This window comes from Vanacampus margaritifer, chromosome 2, assembly GCF_051991255.1.
Source record: "Vanacampus margaritifer isolate UIUO_Vmar chromosome 2, RoL_Vmar_1.0, whole genome shotgun sequence".
In the NCBI taxonomy this organism is placed as follows: domain Eukaryota; kingdom Metazoa; phylum Chordata; class Actinopteri; order Syngnathiformes; family Syngnathidae; genus Vanacampus; species Vanacampus margaritifer.
The window spans coordinates 30,008,362-30,029,533 of NC_135433.1; the positions used below are offsets into that span (position 1 = coordinate 30,008,362).

At 38.8% G+C, this 21,172-nt stretch overlaps 1 protein-coding gene across 7 annotated transcripts in view; it reads right to left on the reverse strand.

The window, feature by feature from the left end:
• The window catches only part of astn1 (astrotactin 1), a 325,383-nt gene that overhangs the window by 229,895 nt on the left and 74,316 nt on the right, over positions 1 to 21,172 (reverse strand). For 4 of the 7 annotated variants that reach the window (XM_077557704.1, XM_077557703.1, XM_077557699.1 and 1 more), the window contains exons 3-5: positions 7,617 to 7,873; positions 7,310 to 7,452; positions 5,444 to 5,590 (exon numbers count right to left, since the gene is read on the reverse strand). In XM_077557704.1, coding sequence (XP_077413830.1) covers positions 5,444 to 5,590; positions 7,310 to 7,452; positions 7,617 to 7,873 — 547 coding nt within the window. The remainder of the gene's footprint in view (positions 1 to 5,443; positions 5,591 to 7,309; positions 7,453 to 7,616; positions 7,874 to 21,172) is intronic. The other 3 variants (XM_077557705.1, XM_077557701.1, XM_077557702.1) reach the window with 1 other exon arrangement.

The window sequence follows — 21,172 nt, forward strand, 5'->3', positions numbered from 1 at the left end:
AACAAAAGTCATGTGGCAGGGAGGCTTGTAGAATGTGTCGATCTGCCTTGTTTGATTTTTTGACACATTAATTTGGGACTTCCTTGGAACTTGAAGGTTAAGATTTACTTTCGAGTCACACATTGTGACTTGACTCCTACCTCTGCAAATATGTCCTCTCCCTTCAATGATTTGACAGAGTAAACTGTTAAATTGATAACTTGCTTCTGAGCAAATCACCTCAACATGGTAGGTATGCTAATGCGTACATAACACATTTTCTACATTGGTAGCGTTGCAGCATGAAGGTGTCTTCACTATTTTAGGTCATGAGTGACTTACGCTACTCAGTAGGCGTCTACATTGGCCTAATATGCTACTAATATGCAAATCAGAAAACATTATATATTATAGATACCTTGTTGACAACATGTTTGCATTTAGGGTTTGCGTGTTTATATCATAATAATTACATTTTTCTACATTTTGATTTCTTTTTTTAAGCATACCTGTATGTAAATCACAAATGGAGATGGGCTTTAAATGGATTAGAACCGGATCAGCTAATAGATTGATGCATCGATGATTGATTATTAGGGCAGCAAAATAATGCATCAAAAAATAATCAAAATATATGAGTGTCTTATATGAGGAGTTAACGGATCATACAGCATCATCAAACGAGACAGAATAAAAATGTGCTTATTTTACCTTCTCCGTGTTAACACTATAGGAGATGATTTGAACTCTGGTACAAGTAGTCCAAAATGTAGTTTTCTATGACCTGAAATGAATTTTGTGCATGGATGAATGCCAATATACTGTAGATATATTTGTATATGTATTATTTATTTAGTTAGTTTTTACGCATACCCATGTTGGAAAATACATGGAATACTGTTGGAATACATTGAGAATTTTTGATGATTCAATTTACAATTCAATTAACGTCATTTAAAGTTAAAGCATTTAACCTTTGACTCAGTGCTGAATTGTGACAAATAGGATAAGTTCCATCCATCCATCATCTAAACGACCGGTCCTTTGCAGGGTCACTGGAACCTATCCCAGCAGACATTGAGCAAGAGTCTATCGTCCTGTATAAATCTTTGACAGCTTACCACTCAATCAGGAGGCAAAGCTATAGGCACTCTTTAAACACTTTACAACTATAGTCTCCAATTACTCAAACTTGTATGAGTTTAGCCTGTAGGAGGAAGCCAGCACTTTCTGCAAAACACCCACAGACAGATACGGGGAGAACCAACTGCAAATACCAAAGGACCCAACCAGGTCGTGGGTTTGAATGCAGAAATTTGTGATTTGACAGTGCTGCTAGTGGTAACTGTGCTGTTAAAGAAACAAGTGATCATGAAATGAATAATTGCACATAATTAATCCTAAGGGTGTTAATTAACTGGCATAACACTGTACCACTGGTAGACAGTTTAAACTAATTTGTCTCACCATGTAATAAATTCAACAGTGCATGTGATCTACGTGTTGTGTACTGATTGGTTTAGCGCTTACGAGGCATCAGCTTGTCATTACACACCGGCAATTTATTATTTGCCATTTCAGAGAAGAAAAAAAAAAAAGTAAGTACTTGTGAAAAATGGAAAAATAACTTTTTTTTTAGACCACTATGTACTAGTAGTTAGCAAGTCTGCCTCACAGTTCTGAGGTTCGTGGTCTGAATCTTAGTTCTAGCATTCTTGTGTGGAGTTTGAAAGTTGGCCTGTGCTTGTGTGGATTCTCTGCAAGTGCTGCACTTCTCTCAACAGTCCAATAACATATACACTACTCATAAAAAGTTAGGGATATTTGGCTTTCAAGTGAAATTTATGGAAAATGTCAAAAGTTCACGCTACAGTGAAATCATAGCTTGAAAGTAGGACATTTAAGCAGAATGATGCACTGGTGATTTTGTCATCTCAAACAATTAATTGAAAGAAAAGTGAACAATGGTGGGTACACCACAACAAAAAATGTCAACATCTCAATAACTCGTCATGTGCCCTTGAGCATCAAATGCAGCTTGACAACGACGTCTCATGCTGTTCACTCATTGTCTGCTGAGGCCTGGCATCCCACTCTTCTTGAGGTCATTGAGGTTCTGGGGTGCAGAGTTTCCAGCCTCTACACGGCGACTCAGCTGATCCCACAGCTTTTCAACAGGATTCAGGTCTTGAGAAGGTGCAGGCCATTCCATTTGAGGTACACCAGTCCCCAACAGCCGTTCCCTGATGATGCCACCTCCATGAGCTGGAGCATTTTCGTTTGAGAATTCTGCCCTTAAGCTCCTCGTTAGAGAACAGCAACTTGTGCAAAAAGTACTGAAACATTTAACAGTTGGACATGTGCATTCAAAAGCTTAGTGAAGGTCAAGGTTTTAATGCATTTTAGGCTCGTCCAGAAATTTCACCCCAAAGCCAAACATCCCTAACTTTATGTGAGTAGTGTATGTTACGTTAATTAAACATTCTAAATGGTCCATATGTGGGAATGTGAGTATGAAAGGTCGTTTGTCAAGGATGCAACCCGCCTTTCACCCAAAAAGTCAGCAGGGATACGCTCCGTCTCACCTGCAGCCCTATACAATATATATTTACGTATGTATGCACAATATGTATGTACGTATGGCTGGATGGATATAAATCAAATAATTGGTGTCCTAGCATAGTTGTGCACATATTACACGTTAAGTCACATATTTGAAACTGGGGATTGCAAAATATGTTATGGTACGTAGTCCAGTGGGTGCATGGTTGATATGGATAATGATGAAAGCCCTCAGTAACATGGAAGGTATAGAACTTTTACAAATTCATACAAACAGCTGCTCTCTGAAAAAAAAATGATATCTGTCATGTCATATCTACTGAACGTAAAGTAACAAATGCTACAAGTTGAATAATTCATTAACTAATAAAGGTGCCATGCCATAAGGTCACTTGTTGGTGGAATTGTGGCCACAGTGCCACGGCATAGTGATGGCTGGGTTCCCCTGGAGGAATATTTGACACCCGGCTATCTTGCGGCAACCCAGCAAACACTGTGCGGGTGACTGAACAGGGCCAACAAAGACCTTCCCCAGCTGGTTCTCAATGTACACTATACCTGTACTCTGATTTATTATTGTTATTATTATTTTAATACCGGGTACACCTCCATGGTGACCTTGCAGCCGCCAGAGGGGACTGACCAATGTGTGTGTACCGTATGTGTGCCTGTGTCACTTATTAAAACCCTGAAAAGCATTTGTAGCAGATTGAAAATAACTTGATAAAGACATCCTCCACGCAATGTGCTGAACACAGCACAATTCTGGTTCTGAAATGCTTTGGAGTTTCTCCCCAAATTAATTCAAGCGCTTTATTTCTCAACTCCTCTGAGATTGGCACCTGATGCCACATTTTAAGACACTGTGCGTTGTCGACATCAGTCAATTTTGAGTTGGCGAGCAGCAACTGTAAAGTTGGCATGTACTTGAAAAACATTGGCGCCAAATTCAAATTCGGTCATTTGTGCATACTTTGGCCTTTCGAAGGCTACTGCATGCAAATGACAAACTGCATAGATCTCAACTTTAAACCTTAAAACAGACTCATTTTGACATTACGCTATGCATAAAACAGTGTGAAAATGGGATTGTGATGGAAGGACTCCTTGAAGAAAGATTTCAAATGCTTCAAACTAGGTCAAAGTATATTCCTATTTCCAACCACTGGGAAAGCAGTAGAACTATTAGCACACAGTACAGCACTTTTAATGGTCACTGAGGCAGATTTCCAGAAATACTCCATCTGTCTTACAGTTTTAGTGAGACAGGGTTTGCGAAAGAACTGTGGGGAGCCGAGAGGAGTTGGTTCATTACAAGAGCCTGGGAGAGCTATTATCTTGTGAACAAAAATAAATAAGTGAGCTTGAAACATAGTTTCACACCATGAGGTTTGAAACTGAGCACACCTAAGCAAAGCAAATAAATCTTCCATAGGCAACTGGATACAGAGGCTTAAAGATGAGTGGGAGAGTGGGACACACTGTTGAAGGCTCACGATGAAGAAGCTCCTTTCCTGTACAGGAATTATTGTGTGAAAATGAATAACTTAATCTCATTATTATGTTTTGGTTTTCTTTTTAGATTGTATTTCCATTTGGATTGTATTCTTTGTTTGGGTTCATTATAGACTTTGCGTTGGTTATGTATTCAGTATCCAATATCCAGATTTTATTTCAACTGACAACTTCATCAAAAAATAAATAAATAAATTAATTAATTAATTCATAATAATAATAATAATAATAATAGGCTTTCCACATTTATAACTTAAAAAAAAAATTGGTTCTTGCTCAGTGTCGGTCGCACCAACACAATATTTAATGGAAATTGATGGTGTATTTTTTTTGTCATAATCCAACTAACCAGCATACAGACAAACAAAGGCAATATGTTGCACTATGTTGCAATAGTTCATTTATTTTCCAGCTGTAATTCATGATGAGCTGTAACTCAGTCCTCGAAGGCCGGAGTCCCGTAGGTTTTGGATGTTTCCCTTCTCCAACACATTTGAAGCTCATCGGCAAGTTCTGCATAACCCTGATAATGATACTGTTCATTGGAAACAGGTGCGTTGAAGCAGGGAAACATCCAAAACCTGCAGAAGGACAGTGTGGACACCACTGCTTTAGCTTTTTTTTTTAAAAAGCCATCATATTATTTTTAGAAAAAAACATTTAAAAGGAACCCCAACTGTAATAACAAGTTTGCTAAATTTTATTTATTTGGTTGTAACTAACATAAATATGAGATTCATTTTTCAAAAATCATTTCCAGTTCAATACATTTTGTAGAAACTTTATATGGACGTACACCGACTTTGTTATTTACGTCGCAACGCATTCAGTGCGTAGAGACGTAGAGCCGAGCAATGAGAAGCGTCTATAAAGAAAGCAAGGTAAGCCTCGTAGTCTTCCTAAAGGGATGATCAAAACTCTTGAATGCGTCTGGTGAATGACGAAAGCACGGCGTGGGGGAGGGTGACTCTCCCGATCGCATGTTGTTTCTTTAGGAACGCTACGGAGACTTACCTTGCTTTCTTTATAGACGTTTCACATTGCTCGGCAGAGAGCCAGCTGCCATTCTATGTCACTACGCACTGAATGTGTTGCGACGTAAATAACAATGGCAGCATAAAGTTTCTACAAAATCTATTCAACTGGAAATGATTTTTGAAAACTAAATCTCATAGTTATGTTAGTAACAACCAAATAAATAATATAGAGCAAACTTGTCATTACAGTCAGGGTTCCTTTTAAAATTCCACAGTGCCCCCAGTTGTATGTTTATAACAATTTAGAAGTGAAAGCATATAGTTTGTGGGGGAATGAATTGGTGGTGTTAAAATAAATGTATTTTCTTCTCTCTGTCAAAAGGGTAAATCAGTGGGAGTGAGTGACTCACTGCGATTGTTGCTGGAGAGACGTTTGCGCTGGCTGGTGGAGGTGTTGTGTGGAAGCAAGGTGTTCTGCTGGTGGTTACTGTCGATTGGACTGGTGGCTATGATATTGTCTTTATATTTGTTCATTAGGGCCAGCTTGTTATCACTCACTGTGGAAGACAAAATGTAAAAAGTGAAATTAAATAAATGAAAACACATCATCACATACATTAAATGTAACATTAATATGGGGCTTTCAGTTTGATTAGCCAGACTGTAACAGCAAAATATAGACTCCCTCAAATGTTCACAGATGGTGTGCACTTGCTGTGTGGGCTAAATGCAGAGGTCAAACACTGACATGGATGTAGGTATCATCCATTTTCTAGACTGTTTATCCTGCCCAGGGTCAATGGGAAGGTGGAGACTATCCCAACTGAATGAGAGTGAGAGGAAAGGCTGGCCCTGGATACTGTAGATCATCTGTCAGTCACAGGGCGGACACAGGAAAAACTAAATACACTCGCTTTAACTGACATCCTCTCTCACCTAGTATACATGTTCTTTGGTCTGTAGGTGGAATTTAAGCAGATCAAATAAATAAATAAACATGCTGGCAAGATTTGAATCTGCCCATGTTGTAGATAGATACAGCCAAAACAAATTGGAAAAAAATTAAATAAATCACAACTAAGACAATCAGATCCTTACAGATAGAGAGTAGTAATGCAAGCAAAATTGCCGAAGTGGTTAGTATTAAGGCCTAGATACACCAATTTGACGTCGGGAGTCGGACAGCGTTGGGCCGACGGCATGCGCCGTTTGATCAGTGTACAAATTGTAATTGTTGTAAAGTCGGATCGAGTTGGAGTAAACCGTGGGGGGGCAAATGTGATTGGCTGTTAGCTAGCGAATCAGTGCATGGGGCAAGAAGAGGAAGTGACAAACACGGATAAACAGTACTGATGGGAAGCCTAGACTTTTTTTTTTTACCCTCACATTTTGCGCATCGTCACCTTGCTGTACCCTCCGCGTTTGAACGTACAATGTCCGTCTGGTCAGAAGATCAGGAAGATGACTTTGTCTCTTTGGTTCAAGAGTGATCGGCATTGTATGATATTAGCGCTAAAAGGTACGCCGACAAAGATATGAAATCCAAACTATGACATGACATGGGGACGCGACTATAGCACGTAGGATTTACTTTTATTTACGATACTGTGCAAAGAGCTGGAGGGTTTCTTTCACGTGGGAGGACATCGTGAGAGAAAAAGTAGCCGGTATGCATTGTTTTGTTTTTGTTTTATGTATTTTAATTAGGGGTGTCAGGCGATTAAAATATTTGATCGTAATTAATGGCATGACTTTATTAGTTAATTCACCATTAATCACATTTTATATCTGTTCTAAATGCACAATAAAATATTTTTTCAAAGTTTTCATACTCTTGCGAACATAAAAGTGGAAAAAAAATTTAAACTATGGCTGCATCTTTTAGTCGATACAATAATTCAATACAATTTCAAAATTAAAAAATAAAATTTAGTTCAAATTACAAAGATGTACTGTAATGTGAAAAACGAGTGTGATATTGATTTGTTTAAGTCATTTTTTTGCCACTAGATGGCAAAATTGTAAGACATTGGTGAGAACTCTGTATTTTTCTTTTCATATTAAGAGCTATCTAATCTTTAACATAAAATAACTTGTGAAATTCTGCACATTTTTAAAATTATAAAATACAACTTGACCCCAGTCTCCTCAAATATAGGCATTATCATTAAATGTATAACTGCTCAATTTTGCCATGGACGTGTCCGCTGTGTTGCGACTACACTACACTACACGCACACACATATATATTGTTTCAACATTTTTAATGAACTTACCAGGAGTCAGATCCATATTATTCTTGTCATTGCATCCCTGCAGGGAGTCCAAGGTACGGCTGACTTGACTTGCAAATTCCTCGCCTCCATTCATGCACTCTCGCTGCAGATGGTGACGCAGGTCTGTGATGTCATACTCGTACCTAGCGATATCAAAGCATTCAATCAGTGTTTTGTCATTTAGTATTTCATAAATAACAAAAACGTCTTCAATGGGGCATTTAAGTGATTATTTTCTCTTTTTTTGTCATGTATGCTCATTACTATAACACAATGTTCAATCTCCCATCATGCGTCCAAACCCTACTTGTACCCATCCAGAATTGGAGTCTCTCGGATACTGAGGGTACCGCTGGAGTTTGGCCCCTGACCCCGGGAGTTCCTCAAGCTCTCTCGGGCCTGGCCTCCCATCAACACTGAGGGGATATAATGGATCTCATTAGCTGCCTCAGCGCTGGCACTCTTCTGAGGCTGAGGGATCCGGCGGCGTTTACACCAGCGACGGCGGGTGTAGAGGATGAGAACCAGACATAGGATGGACAGCAGAAGGGCAATCATCCCACCCTGAGGGAGATTGAGAAAAATGACAGTGGAGACATAAGAAGAGACACAAGACGTAGGATCAAGTCAAGACAAGACAGGAAAAGTCAGAGCATGTTGACACTAACACCAGAAGCACAATTTGAAATGCAATTGTGAATGTAAGTGGCTACTGCCTTTTGTCATTTGTAGCCATTCTACTCTATAGACAGAATTTGGCCATTTCACCTTGACAGGAATTATTAATGCTAAGAAGATGAAGTCCGCTAATTTATGAGACAATGTCAGCCAGGTGTCAAGAGGATATATTAAACTACTTATCGCCCATGATTTTTTCACTTTATCCATGCTGTACCTTGACTCAAAGTTCTGAGGTCAACCATGGCCATTGTTAAAGCTGTGATTCCTTCACAGAGAATTTTTAAAATCTCTTTTACATCAGGATATCTTGGGAGGAACTGAATTAAACAGTGACAGATCACCCAAAACCACGAAACCCTTAAGCCGCACAGAGAAAACCTTTTTCTCTTTGTCAGCCAAGATTTCATTTTTATTCTTTGAGTTATGTGTTGGCTCTTCACATTTCTTGCTCTAACAGACATTTTCGGATATTGCCCATATGATAGGCTAATGCACAAGAATGGCTGCTTCTTTGCTATTATAACTTACAACCTGGAACTGTCATTCCACCAAAATAGTCACTTTTCAGGATACCCCAAAAATCTCACGTTTATTCAACCATTAACATTGCATCATCAAAGAGAGAAAGCCAGTTTCAACACTTTAGATTGGGCAACAATTGACAACTACATGTGGACTGACAAAAAGTAGAAAGTTTTGCTAAATATTAATTTTGCCAGCGATAAATTGTTTCTAAAATAATACATGTAAATAAATTTGGGGATATTCTACCATATTGTCAAATGGCTGTGAAATCAAAACCAAGTGGCACAATAGTGCAACATGATGAACAGCACATGTCAAGACCACAAAAAATCTGGGGAGGGAAAAGTCACATGTAATACTGCTCAACTTACAACAAGTAAAAAATAGAGACAGAAGTCAACGTGTGATGATGATTTGCTCATACGTGTATTCCAGCAAGCGCTGATACCGAATGATAGGGTTAGGTCACACCATCAGATTCATTTTAACTCATTTGCTCTCTGATTTTAGTGACATAAGGTCATTCTTAGAACTGAGAGATCCTCTACTGCTTCATACAAATTGAGAAATTTGGCAATGGGCAATTGATGAGAAGATTAAGGGTGTGTAGTCAATGCTAAAGAAAAGTTGATAGACAGGATATAGACATACACTAACCTTGTAAAGTATTGAACCAAAGAAGTGTGGTAAACTGAAAACATTTGGTTTAACAACAAAAAAACATTTTCCAGGCTTGCACCACAGCCTTTTTCAGTTGTTTTTTGGGGGGAAGGGAGGGGGGTACTAGTTGAAGTTTCCCCTTTAGTAGGTAAAAAAAACATGTTTTATAGGGTTTAAAGTCGAAAGATTGAAAGGTTGGACCATTGATATACAGCCATTTTTCCATTTCTTCGAAACTGGTCAATCAGATTAAAGTCTGTGCTCTGGTTGGGACACTTAGGGGCATTCCAACAACCCTTGTCAAATGCCAGGTTTTTGTGAAATCAAGACGACAACGACACTCTTAATTCAATAAAATATCGCTTGAAAACACTTGGTTAGTGCTCAGTAGTAATCTGTGCTCAGTAGTCAAATTTGGGCCAGTAATTTGGTTTATAAGTCAAAGAAATTCCCGACTTGCAGCAATGCATGGGCAAGTGCTTAGAAACTTTGTGTAAAATACCACTTTAAAATCAAAGCATAAATTTGTTTCATATTTTTTTTTAAATTAACAAAAAAACATAAGCCCATTCCATTGTAGTTTTTACATGTTTGTAAAACGGAGAATATTTGTAATTGATGAGTCTCGTTTGCCATTGATGTGATATTGTAAGACCAAAACAACTGGAGAGCAAGCATGTGAGCTAGATTGGAAAACAATAATGTGGTTGTTTGCTTTATCATGGCAGAGGTGGCCAAAAAAACAACAACAACAAAAACATACTGTACAACATACAGAATGTGGCCGGTAAAGCAAAACATACCAGGGAGGAAATGAAAGATGAAGGCTGCAGAAAACCTTAGAGGTAACTAGACGAATGTGGAGATGGCATTTGGATATGTAAATTACTAAGTATTTTTGTGGGGATAGTGACAGAGATCACTCATATCAGCTGGATATTAAAGGGACTGTTGGCAAATGTTTTCCAAAACAAATAGCACATAGCTCTGAATGCTTTTGAGTGGGTTTGTTCATTTTAAAGTTATATGCTTATGTATGTCTTGATGCATTTCAAGGAACTTAGTTTGAAGCAACATTTTTAATCCTCTTTTTTTATGTTACATGCAGTAGCACTGGTTTGATTCATTGTTTACTGTTTGGCTGATGACTAAGCTTGTGGGTATAGTACGTGCCAAAGTGAATATTGTTTCCCTAGCACAGTATAAACACATTTCATTAGTTGGTTGCATGGTGCATCAATCTGTTGATAAACACACACACATTAAAATAACTAACTCTGTGAGGGTGAAACATTTGTGAGGATGAAACATTTACAAATGTTTGGCCTTAAGCTGTCTTTTAATGCCCATAGCCTTTAATGCATGTTAAACTGATACAATGTTATAGTAATGCAATTCTAGTTGTGTTTTGGATTTTATATTTTTTCTGACAATGTTAGTTGTGTTAAATTTTTTTAAGCTTGATTTTTATTTTACTTGTTGTAGAGGGAGCCTGGAATAAAATAAACAATATGTTTTTACCTATTGCTTTAAGCATGAACACTTAAAGGAGACACATGTTTCCCATTTTAAAATAGAGAAAGATGTTTCAACGACATGCATGTTCAAATATACACCTGAAAGCAGAGGTGGTAGAGCAACTTGAGTAGTAATGGGGGCACAATACTCAGTGGGCACTTCCAACCGCTTGGAAGAAAGCCCTGACCATTAACACAGTTGGGTTTTTTTAAGGATTCAGAGGGCTTTAGTTTGACCAAGGTACTTTTTCAATACGCAATATGGCACCTATTATACTTGCTCCCTCTCTCTACTCTCCAAACTATCTTCACACACTATAAACATTTTTAACACTCTCCAAGCTCTTTTTCACAAACTATAATATTTTCTATAAAAGAAATTGTGAGGCAATTATTAAAAAATATGCCAGCGCAGCCCCTCCAGAGTGGAAGAGCGTCCAAACCCTCTTGAGGGCTAGTTCCAGAGCCCAAGCTATGTGTCAAGGAGACTACACACTCTAAAAAGTTGGGTCAAAAATGGACTGACCCAACTTTTTGGGCTAAATGAATTGGGTTGTTTTGTACAAAAATTACCGCCAAAAATTGGGTTGTTTCGTGGGTTATTCATTTGACCCAACTTAATGGATTAAATGATTAACCCTATGACAGTTAAAAAAAAATGTGGCTTATTCATTTGACCCAACTTTATGGGTTGAATGAATAACCCAATGACAGTTAAATTAATTAGGTTATTAATGTAACCTAATTTATGCATTGGTATTCATTTAACTGTTATTGGGTTATTCAGTTAACCCATTAAGTTAGGCCAAATTAACTCTTTTACTGCCAAAAACGTTAAATGACGTTTAGTAAAAACCTACGGCGGGCCGCCAAGGACGTTAACTCCTTCACTGCCACTGACGTTTAAAGACGTCAAAGTAAAAACCTACGGAGGGCTGCCAATGACGTCAAAAGACGTCATCCAATTTTAGTTTATTTTTTTTTTGAAACGGGTGCTGGCAAGTCTTCCGCATCTTGTTGTGAAAGTTTCAAGACCTTGAAAGATCAGTCAAAATGCTTAAATCGGCTGGCACTCGGGACATCCTGTTTCTGAAAACGTCTGGCAGTGAAAGAGTTAAAAGACGTTCTCCAATTTTTTTTTTTTTTTGGGGGGGAAACGGGTGGAGGAAAGCCTTGGCCAGCTGTGGTGAAAGTTTCAAGCAGATCTAGTTAGCCTAATGACTACTTTTGGCCCCTAGATGGCAGCGATGACTCTCTTTTGACAAGATTGGGTAGGCGTCAGTAGAATACGTGAGGCGGAGCGAGAGGGGACAATGGCTGGGGATGGGAAGCGAAATTGGCGACCGGTTGCAAGCAGCTCACGCTTGAGCATTTTTTTCAAAGACGAAAAGCATCGACCAGTGCTAAAGAGCACATTGATGACGACGATGATCATCATCGATGATGATGATGATGATGGTGACTCCGAGGTTGGAAGCGTTGACGCGGCAGTAGAAGACGTGAGGCGGAGCTAGATGGCTGAGGAAGCGAACAATGGCGACCGGTTGCAAGCAGCTCATCGACCAATGCTAAAGAGCACAGTGATGACGACGATGATGATGATGGTGGCTCCGAGGTTGACGCCGAAGTTGGAAGCGTTGACGCGGCGGCTATGACCACGTCATAAAGCCTCACCGGCTAGCGATGCTGACACCGGAAAACGCGGAGCACAACCGAGCACGCTCAGGCGGACGTTCAATCGGACGACGAAGAGTGCCCCGAGTCCAATGCATATTCATCGGAGGAATGGGTACAGTCTGCTACTTGCTATTCCCCGGAAAAAAAGGCCGTCAAGAAAGTGTAACGTCTGCACGCGAAAGGGGCAATCGCAGTGAAACGAATCTGTTGTGCAAATCCTGCTCCGTCTCCTTGCACGCAGGGGAGTGTTACAAAAAGAAAAACTGTATTTGAAACATCCACATAATTGTAAATAGTACCACAGTTGCACACATTTGTAAATAGTTTGCGAAATTGTCTTGTCAAATTGTTACACTGTTGAATGGAAATAAACGTATTTTGCTATGAAAAAACACTTTTTCCATTGTTGGTGGTAGCGTTTTACAGAAGTAAAGCACTATTTAGGTGTTTGTGGCATCATTCATGGACAAAAAGAAGTGCACAATTCACTAGAGTGCATGAAATAACATCGTTTCACAAAAAGCTTGTTTTCTCCGTTTTTTGGTTCAAAACAGAGCATTTCGGTGAAACTAACCATTTTCTATTGTTGATTACTGAAAAACGGAATAAGGTAGAAACAAACGTTTTTTTTCTGATGAAAGCTGAGAGTTCAATCTTTCATTTGGTAGTATGTGTGTTTCCATAGTCCAAACACAACATTTTCTGTGGGCCTTGAAAGATCAGTCAAAATGCTTAAATCGGCTGGCACTGGCGGCATCCCTTTTCTGAAAACGTCTGGCAGTCAAAGAGTTAATAACCTACAAAACAACCCAATTTTGTGTTATTCATTTGATCCAAGTTTTTGGGCCAAATGAATAACTCGACGGCGAGACTAGCGTAAAAAGTTTGGACCAAACGAATAACCTAAAAAATCAACCCAAATTTTGGGCTCATTTTGTACAAAGCAACCCAATTCATTTAAATGATTAATCCAAAAAGTTGGGTCAGTCTCTTTTTGACCCAATTTGGGTTATTTTGGTTTTAGTGTGCATGTAGTAGGTGTCTCTCGACTGCTCACACCGCGTCAGGCTTCTTCCCTGCCGGACATGTGATGATCTACATCCCTAGAGCCACGGTCCTTCCTTGCCTTCAGCCACCGCCCAACCCACATTACACCCAATCCGCTTTGGCACTTCCCGCAGTTGGTGAGTCCATGAGAAGGGGGACCTGAATTGCCTCTTCAGGCTGTGCCAGCAAATGGATGTGGGCCCGTCCACCAGGCACTCGCCATCGAGCCCCACCTCCAAATCTGACTCCAGTGGGGTGCCCCAATGATCGTTTTTAATTTACGTTCTTCATCATGGGAGGGTTTCTGAGCTGTGCTTTGTCTGGTCAATCACATAGGACCCTTTTGCCCTTGATAACCCAACCAGGGGCATAAAGTCCCCAGCAACATTGGGACATACAAAGCCGTACACCATGATAAGACTCAGGGAAGTTATGTGTGCAACTAACAATTTTAAATAGAATTTTAAGATTTTATCTGTTAGTTCATACATTTCAAAATAGTAGACTGACATGTCTGTGTTACGGTGTGGTCACGGAGCGGCGTGGTGTCTGTCGGCGTGTGGAGTGGAGGACCCAAAATGCAGGGAGGCAGGAGAACCACAGCAGGAGTGCAGGCGAGACTGGCGTGCTTTATTTTACAAAACACACTAACCAGGGTACTGGTTAATGCTAAACAAAACAAGGAACTGAAAAGATACAAACTCAAAGTGCCAGCCAAGACTCCGGGGGTGACCGTGACAAGCGGCAATGATCCCACACGGGCTGATAACCACCCGGGAACTAAATACACCCACACTAATTTGGTAATTAGCCACACCTGGGGCCAGGCACAAGTGGCTGAGGGCCCGGATTGGTCAACCCGCGGAAGGGCGGGAACCCACTCAGGGCCCTGAACCAAAACCAGATCTTCCCAGACATGACAGACTGAAGTCAATGTTCCAGTCATCCATGACAAAAATTTAATTACAGCCAAATGTCATACATTTGAAATGGTTATAAATCAAAATTGACAGCCCCATCAGCCAAAATGACCACTCATGCATAGAGAGGCCTAAAAGAGGTGATGTGGAAAAACTGTATTGTCTGACATTACTTGAAATCAAAGTGAGGACTAAGTGGTTCGTATCCGCTAATAGAGCCAATAAAACTCAACCACACATCAAGCTATGCCATTGCTCCAGCCCCATAATCTACTTACTAACGGATGAGGATGATGTTTTAATGGTACCAGGGCGCCTTATGACTAACACTCCTGAAAAGAGGACACATGGCCTTTCTCAGTCTGACAGAGCGGGCAAGAGCTGAACTATCAATCTGTCACTTAGCTCAAATTGTTCTTCCTTCCAGAGACTATCCCAAAGCAAAAAGAGCAACAACAAATGGTTCATTTTACATATACTGTACAGTATATTCCTTTTCATTGTGAAGCTGCAGATCGACTGCATTCTACATTTTATCACTATCCCTGCATACGCTCAATGCTTAATCACATGGTTGTCAAAGTATAAAATTTAACATGTACAATTCAATTAATTTGAACTTGACTAATGATTCTTATTACCGACGGACTTCACGAGCCAGTGCTCATTTTGACATTGAACAAATGTCAAAGTCACAGCCCCATTTCCCAGCGATCTTGTAAGAGTATATGTATTAAATAAATCATGATTAATGACAGAAATACTTCAAATGTATGTGTGCGTTTAAAGGCTAAAAAGTGAAGTAGGCCCATTTTTATTTGTGTTTAACGAATTGCAGGTGAAGACACTTTTTTGTCACATCTATCCCCAAGAAAAGTGTTGCAATTGCAATGTCATAAACAAGACCATAAAATATTACAGTAATGAAATAGTTACAAACCTATCCATACATTTAGAGCATGTTTAATTTTATTTCATTTTGCAATATATGCTGGTCCAAAATTTATTCTAAACACTTGGTTGGTTCATGCATAAATTTTCATCTTCGGAGCCTTACACTGCACAAATGTTACTGGTTTCACGTTGCTTTCATTTCCAAAGTTCGACAACAAGTTTCACCACTGCAAAACTCATTTTTGTACTTGTTCAGGTGTGACTAATGCACTTTGTATCATAGAATGTGCAGTAGTAATTCATCATGTTTCGACAAATGCAGTACTTTAGAACAATTACAAATGTGTGGTAGATTGCAAGGAAAATAATAACTTAGGTGTTTTGCATCAAACCATCATGATATTCAATTACCAAAGGGAAATTAATGACTCTTATTACATCGCTTGGTTGAGAGAATAGCCGCATATCTAGAAAGTATTGGCACAGCGATATAGGAACATGCACACTAGTGAAAGTAAAAAAAAGAAAGAAAAAAGAATCACACTTAGCTCATTCACTCCCAGCCATTTTCACTGAAGCAACCCCCTTTGCTCCCATCTGTTTTACTGGATGTTGACTGATTTTGCAAGGCCCACATTGTGTTCTATTGCCATAAAAACATGGAACCTACCAAAAGAAAGATAAGAGGCTCTTCTTTCATCAGGAAAAAAACGTATATTTGTATCTGTTTCTTTTTCATTATTTACAAATCTGTTTAAAACTGTGGGGGGAAAGAGTTTTTTTGCAACGTGGCCCTGGTTGATCTCTTATACTCTGCTGCCACCTGCTGGCCGTGTTTGTAACCATTGCTTCAAGCACTCTCTTCAGTTCAGAGGCTGCATCACAGCCTTCTGTGTTCTCTAGCAAAAAGGAGCATGGTAATATTTAAAATAGAACATATTTATAAGTTTTTGGGAGCAAATGAGTTAAAAAGGGCATATAATGGAAAATGTACTTAATATATGTATGCAAATGTTTCCGGAGTGCAACCCATAGAGTAGAAGATTGAACAACCACATAATTCTTTACTTATTTGTCCATTTCTGAAAAGGTAGCTGTGACCAAGCAGGGTTTTTCCTGTCCCAAATTGTGGCAGAGGTGGTACCATCGTGACTAGGGATGGACTACTGATACCAAGTATTGGTGCAGATACGAGTCTTATTTTAAGGTATCGGTACTCACTGTGGCCGATACCAGTACCGCACTTCTGCGGCCGTTTTACGATCAAAAACTAGAAATAAGAAATTACCGGTATATGAATAAAAAATTGCCATTAATTTCATGCAATTTTAAGGAAAAATACTATATCGGGATATATAGGTATTTCTTAAAATCATCTGTCATTTTGGGTGGGGAATTTTATGTACTAGTGGTATTGGTATTTGGTATCATTATTGGTGACTACTCAAGAGTTGAGTACCGTACCGGCATCGGTCGGAAAAAAAAGTGGTATTTAACATCCCTAATCCTGACCATGCGCCATGACGTGCATCTATTCATCTGGCAAACTTTATTTTGCAGCCAACTACTTTAATTTAAGAATTCCAATAAGAATATGACTTCTCAAATTAAGGTAAATTTGGATAAATGGTAAAAGTGAATACAATAAATATGTCTGTGGCACCACAAATAAATTATATAACTGGAATGATACCCTGACACATTCCGAAACAATTATTGTTGTGGTATGACGAAATTATAAAATACTATCAATGGGATGGGAGAAAACCTCCTAATTGTACTTGACACGGAGGAAAGGGCGATTATCGTTACCAAACATAAATTAGTTTAGTATTTCTTTTCAAATGTCTAAACTTGAAGAACATTGGGAGAACACAAATGGTATGAGGTGTGCACTTGGAAAAATATGAATGTATCTGGTAACTTAAACTGGTTTAGGAGAAGAACTTATCTTGTACTTTGGATGGGAAGACATAGGAGAGGATTCTCTCCGAAGCCGAGGATTGCATAAGGGATGTTAGAAGTAAATCTATTCAATATAAAATAATTTATATATATTATTTTACTCCTTCAAGGCGTTTAAGATGTGGTTATTCTGGGAAATGTGGGAATGCAAAAGGTACACTCATAAATGCATTGTGGGAATGTTCTAAAATTCGTCCTTTGTGGGACAGTGCCATCAACTGTATCGGAAATTAGTAGAATTGTACTCTACCTAGATCACCAAGACTGTGTCTCCTTGGAGACAGAACTATAGTACCTCATCTGGGTAGATCTGTGTTTAGAATATTGAAAACTGGATTTATGACTTGTGCCTGGGTAATTTTAAAATGCTGGAGGGCACCTGATAGCCCAGCACTAAATGCTTGGAAATTCTTATGATGGACACTATAGCTTGTGAAAAAAATGTGTCCAATGGGTGATGGGATGAGTTTGGTAATTACATGTCACAAAGGCAGCTAGAATTTATAACACTTCCATGTTCATGTTACTCTACACTCTGCTTATTCTGTATGTAAGATACTGAATTACTTTTTTGCCTGTCTGTTTTGGGGTTGATTTGTTTGTTTTGTGATTTTTGTATAGATAGATATTTTCTTTAGCGTTAGCTAACAGTGTATCGATTCTGATAATACATTTGTCTACTATACATGGGGATGGGGGTGCCAACGGTTTAGCACTGATAATAATAGGGATATTTTCAACAAAAGCACGTCACAAACGTGTTTTTATGACACCTGGGAACTGTTTTTCACTGTGAGCAACTTAATGTCTCCTTTACAACCTACACACTGGCGTCAGGCCAAACCTTGTACCTTCAAAATCATCACTTTTCAGGAGACCCACATCATGTCGTTTCAACCATTAACATTGCATCATCAAAGAGGCCAAGCCATTTTCAACACTTTAGATTGGTCAATAATTTGTAAAAATTACACCCACATTTAGTGCTGGGCGATATGAAAAAAAAAACGTCTATCACAATATAGGCTATGTTACTTCACAATAACGATATACAAAAAATTATACAACATTATGACTATTTTCTTATTTTATTTTTGAAGTGACATTGAAGATCTGTATCAAAAGAGAAATGTATTCAGTAGAGCTTTAAAATTATCAAATGTTCACAAAAGAGGCACAGTAACCACTGACATTTATTTTATTTTTTTTACAAATGTAGTCTAAATAAGGGATACAAAAAAAAAATTGGGACAGAAATTGTTTAAAAATTAAAAAAAATGATGAGATCTACTGTAATGTTTTGAAAATATTTACTGTGCAGATTTCAAGTCAACATCAAAGCTCAGGACTTGTGTGAAAACAAATATTTAGTGAAAGGGATTCACTTTATCCATCCATTTTTTAATCCGCTTATCAAGCCTGTTGTTTAATCTTCCTTCTCCTGGTTGACATATACGGGACGCCGTAACAATCAAATAACTTCCTGTTTAGCTAAGTATGTAGCATTACTTTTTCTCCCCAGGGACTCATTAAAAGGCCAGCTGTTTATCTATTAAAAGTTTGACACGCTCTGCTTTAACGCGGTACCAGCGACAACTTTGTAAAAAGTGTAATCGATCACCCATGCACTTAAATTAATGTCAGTTTCACGATAACGTTAGCCGGTTAGCAAAATGGTTTGCATAGCAAGGCTTCTACGTCTTTTCCTCGTTAATCACGCCTGGTAATCTCTTCGCGAGAACTTCAATACTTGTAACCGAAGAAGTGCTTCTTATACACCGCCACGAAGGCTGTGGTTACTAACTTAGGAGTGAAAGCGCAACGTGTTTATGTGCAGTATTAGCCAGCAGAAGCTTGTTGCCATGCTGCGACTTAAGTAGTAGAACCGATCTCGCCCCGACTTGAGTACCCCCCACTTGTAGGTAACGTAAGCATTCCAGCAAAACTTTTGGGGGCTTTCTCCACCGTTTAATTTTTAGAAAAATTTACAAAGCTGTGTTTTAATGATGCTAAAAATGCACATTTAGAGCCTATTTCAATGAGCCGAAAGGAGTACCCAACATGATTTGAAGTGGGCTTCAAGTTAATTAATAATTACGGGTTTGTTGTTTTAGTTAAGTTTTTCAAAGCAGTAGTATTCGTTATTTGCATTTACCCACCTCATTTTCTATTAATTTTCATTGATTACAAGCGGTTCAGATAATGGATGATAGGTTTACTTTGGGACCATCCGTAAGCTTGTAATGTATGACGGAAATGTATCATTCACTGCCATGTCATCCACTTGTTCAGGCTGCCACCTGGTAACAGCTGTGTGAAACAAACATTCAGAATGAATGTGTTTGTCTGTCAAAAAACAACCGTTCTTTGTCACACTTTTTTTTGTGCTTTTTCCTGTAAGTGACAAATTACGATAGACACAATAGGAAGAAAATGACATGATAATTTATTTCCAATCGTCCTCACGATAAATATATTGCCCAGCACTATCTACATGTATGGACTGATCAAAAGAGTTATGAGGTTTCGGCCCGACACTAGGCCAATAATTATTATTTTTTAAATAGAAATTTCTGAAATTTATCATTCCTCTGACACATGTTTCTTGTTGCCTTACTTTCAGTGGCTTCTACTTTACAAATTACATTCAACTGAAGTCGCTCTGTCAGTGTGGCCAATGTGAAACCTTTCATATTTAGAAAAGGACACTAAAGCAGCCAACCAGCACATACCCTTTCATCTCCAGAGCAAGTTTGATCTATTGCCTGCTTTATAGGACACCACCCTGCTTAAAACCTAACATAGCGGATGTGAGTTACCTAAATCATGTTATTTTCTGTGTTCACTGACAAGATTTGAAGTGCAAATGGATGACTGAGAGACCATGGTCACTTATGAGGCCCCATCTGTTCCAGACCCCTATATATATATTGGACTGAACATTAGCAATACCAGTCAACAAAATAAGGGTGCTTTTAGTATGTTACATTGGTCCAAAAAACTAGATGGGCTTGTAAACATGGTGTGCTTTTCCAAATGTTTTTTTCCTACAATAATAAATAAAAAAAATCCAGGGGAAGCAAAATGTGTCACATCAAACAAAGTGCCAGGGCTCTCTCCTCTTCGTAGTCTGTCCCAAGAACGTAGACCGGAAAACATTTTGATGTAAATATTATTCAGTAAATTAGAAAGAAAATATCAAATAGAAGTCAGCATGGTCATGTTTCTCCCTTTGTAATGCTCCGGTTCACCAGTCCACCCTAGTGAGGACAAGTGGTTTACAAAATTGATGGGATTTGTAAATCAAAGAAAAAATTGAGCACAATTAGCACAATTACTAATTGTGTGGACATTCTGCCTTACAACAGTACATGTGCAAGATGGAACACTTTTGTGACCTTCAATAGTTCCAGACTGTACTTAGTGTACTGCTTTCACTACCCAGTAAGATCTTTACAGGAATCATCCTAGAAAGGCTCCATTCAGCTGTACAAAAAAGCAGAGAGATGAACAAACAGGACTTCGAACAGGAAGATCATTTGTTGACCACACTCCGAATCATTATTGAGCAGCCTTTTGACTCTCTCTACATTACATTAATTTGGTATACTTCAAGAAAGCATTCAACTCAGTGGATAAAGAAATAAAATTTACAATACTGATACACCATGAAATTTCACACTAGATGGTGAAGATCATACAGTGCCTGTACATGGAGACAGCATGTCATGTCAACCACAACTCAAGTGTGTCAGAACCCTTCACAGTGAAGACCGTTGTCTGTCAGGGAGGCTTGCTTTTACCACCGATCTTCCCTGTAATGATCAACTGGATGATAAGGACAGTGATGGACAATAGTGCAGAAGCTTGAAGACCTGGATTTTGTGTGACATCAGCTTGCTGACACAAACCCTCCACCATATGCAAGAGAAGACTGAAAGCCTCCACAGCACAGCCAGTATCACTGGCTTGTAGAT